Here is a 6,739-nt window from a genome sequence, read left to right as displayed (position 1 = left end):
CTTTGATTTCCTAATCTAAAACAACAGGACACAGAGCAGAGCGATAGAGTAAAGCAGTACCGCAATGAGAACTATTCCGTGGCTCCAGGAACTAGACACAAAGGAGCTACATTCCTGCCTTATCCAGGGCCGGTTCTGGCTCTGCCAGCAAGAACAATTGGACTGCCAGGAACTGCGCCTTTCCCACCCCATTTGCTTTGGCTCTTCACACGCAGCGCACGGCCCGCTCCAAAGTAAACCCGTCCGTGCGCTCCCCGCGCCTCCGCAGGCACCGCCCGTCTCCCGGGAGACGGGAGCGGCACCGCCCACCCGCCGGACGCGCCTCTCATTGGCTGAGCCGCGCCCGGGGGGCGGGCACGGCTCGGCAGTTTCCGCCAATGGGGCGGCGGGGAGGCGGAAGTGGAAGTGCTGCCACCATGCCGGGCGCCGCCGAGCGCGGCTCGGAGCTCTCCGAGCAGATCGAGGCCTTCGCGGCGCGGCTGCGGCGCGGCGGGGAGCGGCCGCGCTCCGAGGACACGGCGCGGCAGACGCTGTCGCTGCTGCGGAAGATCGTCGGGCACGGGCGATGGAGCCGGGCCGGTGAGGGCCGGGCGGCGGCGGGCGGACGCAGCGCTTTCCCCGGGCGGGTGCGGCTCCGCCAGCGTCGGGAGCGAGGCGGCGGCGGAGCCCGGCAGCGAGGCGAGCCGCGGGAGGGCAGTTGTGCCCGGTCGCGGCTGTCGGGTGCGGAGGGATCCGCGAGGCGGGGGTAGGCCCCATGCGGCGCCGCTGGCGCTGCGGACCGCGGGAGCGTCGCTAGCAGCGACCCCCGGATTCCCAGCACTTGTCCCGCCGCGGCGGAGCCCCTGCCAGCCTGCTGTGCTCACGGGCGGCATTACCTGAGGACCTGCCCTCTTCCAGCCTTGCTACCCCCTCAGCAGCGTCGGTTCGAGCACGGGCCTTTCCAGCAGCACGGGGTTTCCTATTTCAAAGGAAAAACCAAATGCACTGCTGATGATCTTCCCTACATCTGCGTTGCGTCCAAGCATTTCCGACTGCAAAACCCACCAGTGGAACGGATTGCTCTGTGAGGGGCTCTCTGCTCGCCCCTTCCTGCTGTTGGTGCTGTGGTCCTTGTGCTGGAGCAGCTGCTGGCCCTGGGATGTTGAGGGGGGTGACTGGTTTGATGCTCACATGGGCTTGCTCTGGTCAGCAATAACCAAGGCCCCTCCCCTCTTTCAGGGGAGCTCATGGATCTGATCCGAACAGAGGGCCAGAGGATGACAGCAGCCCAGCCATCAGAGACAACCGTGGGCAACATGGTGAGACGAGTGTTGAAGGTCATTCGTGAGGAATATGGCAGGTAAAGTGACCCTCTTGCTCCCTGTATCTCTCTGGAAGCTCAGAATCACCCTTTTAAGTTGCTTCTGTGAAACCCCTTTAGTTTCCGTCACCCTCTTTTCCCACCTCTCCTAGAGAGGGATTCAAGGAGTTTAACACCAAAATAAACCCTGTTGTGGTAACATTTAGTGTGTAGAAACCACTTGATGTGGGTGTTTTTTTGTGTGCATAAGAACAGTCTTTACCCTAATCTTGGGCTGTTCTCTGTCTGTTCCCAGGAGTGTCCATCCTATGGAGCAGTAGCCTCGAGCGTGCTCCTTGTCTGCAGACAACAGTGTTTGCACATGACTTAAGAAAGCACTTTCCAGTAGAAATTTGTGTATCTTTCTGCCAAGAAAGCTAGGGAAGCTCTTTGGTGTGGCATGGTGTGCCTTCTGTGTGTGGCCTTCCTTCCCGTCTCTTCACGTCCAGGCGGGCTGCACTGTGAGGGTGGTGCTCAGCCTGGCCGTGGCCCTGTGCTTTTTCCTGAGTCTGAAGAGGCTGCTTCTCTCTGCAGGCTTCATGGGCGCAGTGAGGAAAGTGACCAGCAAGAATCCCTGCACAAACTCCTGACTTCTGGAGGACTGAGTGAAGATTTCAGAACCCCTTACCCGTCCCTCAGAGCTAATGTTATTGAAGCCATTAATGAGATGCTAATTGAGCTAGGTATGGATGGGTCTGAATTGCTTGAGTGAAGCTTCTTATGGGATGGGACTGATGGTTCCCCCTTCTCTAGGTGAAAAGAAAACAGTAAGGATCTGTAAGGCTTAATCTGAGGGAACTAAGAGACTTGAAGCCCTGCTGCTCCCATACTTAGTTTTAAGTCTCCTTTGGCTTACAGGGGGATGGGTAGATTGGAAGGAGCAGTATGAGGGGCTGTAGGCCTGCATTCTTGGTCTTCTGGGGAGTCTCAAGTCCTCCAAAGAAGAGTGTAAAAAATATGCCAAGATTGGACTTAATCCCTGTGCACATATAACCTGACCCTTGTCACAAAGAACTGTAATACAGTTTTCTTTTTCTGTGATACTTGTGACAGATCAGGCATCTGACTTTTCTTCTGAGGCCCAAGTTGACCTGCTATTGAACTACAAAATGGTTGAAGTGTTGTGGGCCTGGTGGTTATGTGGAGTAGCACTGACACAATCCTCCCTCATGATGGAGTTTTCAGTGCAGCTATTTCTATGTATAGCTAGGGAGCATGGGGCATTCAAGGGCCAGTTCCTTGGTCCCACTCCTCTGGCAAAAAGAATGGGGAGAAAAGCTGTTCCTGCTCTACCAGTGCTCATAAGTGAAAAAAGATCTTGTTAGAAGACAATCCTAGCAGCACAAGTGTTGCTTTTGCTGGCTGGTTTTACACCCACGTCTTCCTTCTGTTACAGAGGGCACCACTGATAACATTGCTATGCAGGCCCTGGAGCACATCCACTCCAATGAGGTGATCATGACCATTGGCTACTCACGCACTGTTGAGGCCTTCCTGAAGGAAGCTGCTCGCAAGCGGAAGTTCCAGGTCATTGTGGCAGAGTGTGCACCGTTCTGCCAGGTAAGGCCTAGGCTGACTGCCTTCTCCAGGTACCATGTTGTCCCACACATATTTATTGAAATCTTGTCTCTGCAATCAAGCTGAACATTATGGAAATTCTTCTGTAATTGAGCGACTGGAGACAGCTCACTTTCCTACCCCAGCATCCTTGAGTTGAATGCCTGTATTCAAGTTCCTTCACTTGGTATTTTTGCAGTTCAGACAAGAATTGAGTGCTGATACCTCTACAATTGCACTGCAGGAGCCATGTAATGGGAACCCATTGGATTCTCTCTCTTTTTAGGGTCATGAAATGGCTGTCCGACTATCTAAAGAGAATATTGAAACTACTGTCATGAGTGATGCAGCTATTTTTGCTGTCATGTCTCGAGTCAACAAGGTAAGGAGGGCTCCACTGGAGGAGGGAGTTCATGACTGGCTGGCTGCTTAGGCCTCTCAAAGCAGCTGCAAGTCCCAGCAGTGATGGATGTGTTTTTTCACTGAAGACTCAAAATTGTAATAGTCCCTGTTCACAGCCAGGGTGGAGATTCAGTGTGGGACTCCAAGTCAGTATGATGACTGACTTCATGGTGATAAGTTTTTCTGGCTTAGTAGCTGACAGTTACAAGAGAGCCTCAAAGGAGTAACCTCAGTTTTCAAAGGAGATGGAGCAAAAAGCAGCATTTCCAAAGGGTAGAAACACCCCTTTGCCTGAAAGAGATGACTGATTAAGGGAATCACCAAGATTTGTCTTTTTAAACAGACCTTTTCTGTACTTTTGAAGAGATGAAAACTTGGCACCCTAAAGGAAAAAAAAACCAAAACAACTACTTGCAACATTTTAAAATCCAGCCACATCAATTCTTGTCTATATACTTTAAGCTGCTTTACATTATTCCCATTTTACTGCAAGGAAATTTTTGCAGTGAGCAGTCAAGTTACTTGTACAAAGCTTACCTTCTAGGTTTGTAGAACAGAGGGACCACAGCCCTGTTTCTGCCTGGTGTTCCCTGCAATAGAACATATATTTGTCTTCTGAAGTTCTCTGTGCTGCCCTCTCCATGCTGGAGTCACGGTCTTATTAGAGAGGAACGACTCAGTGCAGAGCCAGTGCCAAATGAAACAGATCAGGCATTCAGCTACCCTGTAACTCCAGCCTTTGGCTGGCTGGCTGTACTGACACAGTCCTCCTCCAGCTCATCTGTCAGGGTCTAAGCCAGGAAGTGTTCATTCCCCAGTTTGATGTGGAACATGCTTTCCAATTCTGATTTGCCCTTTTAAGGTCATCATTGGTACAAAGACAATCCTGGCCAATGGCGCCCTGATTGCTGTGAGTGGGACTCACACTCTGGCACTGGCAGCTAAACACCACTCCACTCCACTCATCGTGTGTGCCCCCATGTTCAAGCTTTCCCCACAGGTAAGTACAGCAGCTCTTCAGGACTGCATGTGCAGGGGCTTTTACTTGTGGGAGCTTAGGGTGGAGAGCACCATCTGTCTCATGGTAAGGTCAGTAAATGAGGCATCTCCCCCATCTAGCGCTGTTACTTCAGATAGGAGATCCTTACCCAGATCTGGCACACCTCAGGATCTCCTTGAAGCATCATCCTCTGCCACGTGTGCAAAGCAGTACATTGGGTATAAGATGTAGACCACTGCCTAGACTGATGAGACTGACATTGCCATACTTATCTTTCCTCAACCACAGCAGATTTGAATTCATACCATTAGTGTTGAAGGGCAGAGAATGTAAAATGAGACACTCAAAACTCTTTCTTACACTGAGTACTTGTTTTAGTATTGTCAGATGAAGTTGCAGACTGAGGAAGTCACTGCTCCAGTTCACTAGGCTTTGATAAGGGCAGCCACATCATAGAAGGCTCTAAAAGCTTTGAGGAAAAACCTTTCACCTATAAATGTTAGAAAGGTTCTAGATGCAGGCAGTATGTAATTATTGTAAACAGAGGTAGTATCACCTGGGAAATCATCTTCCTCTGCATTAGTTCCTTCCAGTGCAGGATCTGTTTTCACTAGGATAATCAGCGGTTTTTTCCTGACCTTCCTCTACTCTCCTTTCTCATTTAGTTCCCTAATGAAGAAGATTCGTTCCACAAGTTTGTGTCACCACAGGAAGTGCTGCCATTCACAGAAGGTACTGGTTATTCTTCCTACATCTGGTCAGACTGATTCAGACTATAATTTTTTTTTAATAACTCACATAAAAAATAAACATCAGATTATGTTATAATCCAAGACAGAAAATCCTTTTTTACTGTCCTATGCAGAAAAAAGTGCCGTGAACCATCCAGTTTTATAAGTAACAGTGTAGTACGTAAAGTACAGAAAAAGGATTTCTTTTGAACACTGTCTTTGCAGTTTTGCTTCTGCTCTGAAACAGTGTTTTATTAAAGGATGGTGATAATGATACAAGTAGGCTGCAGTTTCCTGTGGGACAGAGCAGATGCCCAACACCAAGGGAAGCTTCCCTTCTATCCTCTAACTTCTTGAAACTTTTTGTAATGTATCTCTGCAATGGGCTGAAACAGTATCTCTACAATGGGCTTCCCACACAAGCACCATCTTTAGAAAGGCATCAGTGCCCAAGCCCGTTTTCAGATAGCAAAGTCTTTTTCAAAGCCCCATTTCTATGTGAGAAAGACTTTTGAAATTAGGATAGAAGGCTTGGCACCAGTTTTTAGTTTTGGCCTTCTGAGCATTTCTTTAAATAATAACTTTGGCAGTATCAGGATTATTGTATTACATAGTGGTAGGTTTTTTTTGGCAATTAGTCAGTCTACATCAGAGGGGATCTGGGGTTTCTACCAGCAAAAATGACCAAAAAGAGTTTTGCCCTTCATTCAAGATTGCTGTACACCTGTAATTCAATGACATCGGTGAAGAAGTTGGAAAGTATTCAGGATGTTCAAGTGACTGACTTCAGGGTGGCATGTGCATAGCCAGTTTGTTTAGAGACTCAGGAAGGCTAAATGTACTTTGAGTTACTTTGACTGATATTGCTGCTATTCATTTTACAGGGGAGATCCTGGCAAAGATCAATGTTCACTGCCCAGTGTTTGACTACGTCCCTCCAGAGCTCATTACTCTCTTCATTTCCAACATTGGGGGTAATGCACCTTCCTACATCTACCGTCTCATGAGCGAGCTCTACCATCCAGATGACTATGAACTCTAATACTGGGAAGCACATCACTATTCAGACTCCTCCCATCTTTCTCTGTAGAAAGATACAACAGCTAATTCAAATGTACGTTGCAAAGACAGGGTGCTGTGAGAAGCCAGTGGGGAATTTGCTCAGCATGTCATTCCTACCCAAAAGCAATAGAAGGCAGAGCTCTTGTACAAGTTTCATCTCTGTGCTGTGTCAGAAACCATGTGGAGCTGCTAACCCACTTTGATTTTGAAATATCAAGGCATATGTGTAACTCTGGGGCAGCTAAGCTGTTACTTCAAAGTACACTGCAATAAAGGCTGTTTACACTGATTTCACTGTTAAGCACATTTTCCATATGCAGTTGTTTTGCTTTCCTAACTAGCAGGAGTTTTACCAGTGTAGTGAGTTGCCTGCACTCACTACATGATGCAGTAGCAGGCTTTATGGTGTGCTTTCACATGCAAATGTGACAGGAGTAGGAATCCATCAACAGTTGTCTTCAAAATGTATATTTAACTGTTTAGTTATTCTGTAGGGCTGTATGGGGATTTAGAAATTTCTCACTCAAGAACACAAGCTGCAAGGAGCTGGAGAAAGCAGCTGGGTCATTCATTGCCCATGTTTCTTGATTCTGAGTTGGCCTGTATATGCTATGAAGTTGGTCAATGCTCATTCCAACCACTGCCATG

The 6,739-nt window shown here is 48.5% G+C and overlaps 1 protein-coding gene across 1 annotated transcript; it reads left to right on the top strand.

The window, feature by feature from the left end:
• Nucleotides 1-379: 379 nt before the first annotated feature.
• Nucleotides 380-6,397, top strand: EIF2B2 (eukaryotic translation initiation factor 2B subunit beta). The gene is made up of 8 exons (XM_085061759.1): nt 380-579; nt 1,219-1,339; nt 1,874-2,022; nt 2,736-2,899; nt 3,183-3,278; nt 4,161-4,298; nt 4,964-5,030; nt 5,914-6,397. Exons 1-8 carry the CDS (start codon nt 417-419, stop codon nt 6,069-6,071), a joined length of 1,056 nt encoding a protein of 351 aa, XP_084917885.1. The 5' UTR covers nt 380-416; the 3' UTR covers nt 6,072-6,397.
• The last annotated feature ends 342 nt before the right edge of the window (nt 6,398-6,739 follow it).

Source organism: Lichenostomus cassidix, chromosome 5 (genome assembly GCF_008360975.1).
Source record: "Lichenostomus cassidix isolate B80296 chromosome 5, HeHo_3.0, whole genome shotgun sequence".
Lineage (NCBI taxonomy): Eukaryota > Metazoa > Chordata > Aves > Passeriformes > Meliphagidae > Lichenostomus > Lichenostomus cassidix.
Note: the sequence above shows the minus strand (reverse complement) of the source record. Positions and strands in the feature narration are given on the sequence as shown.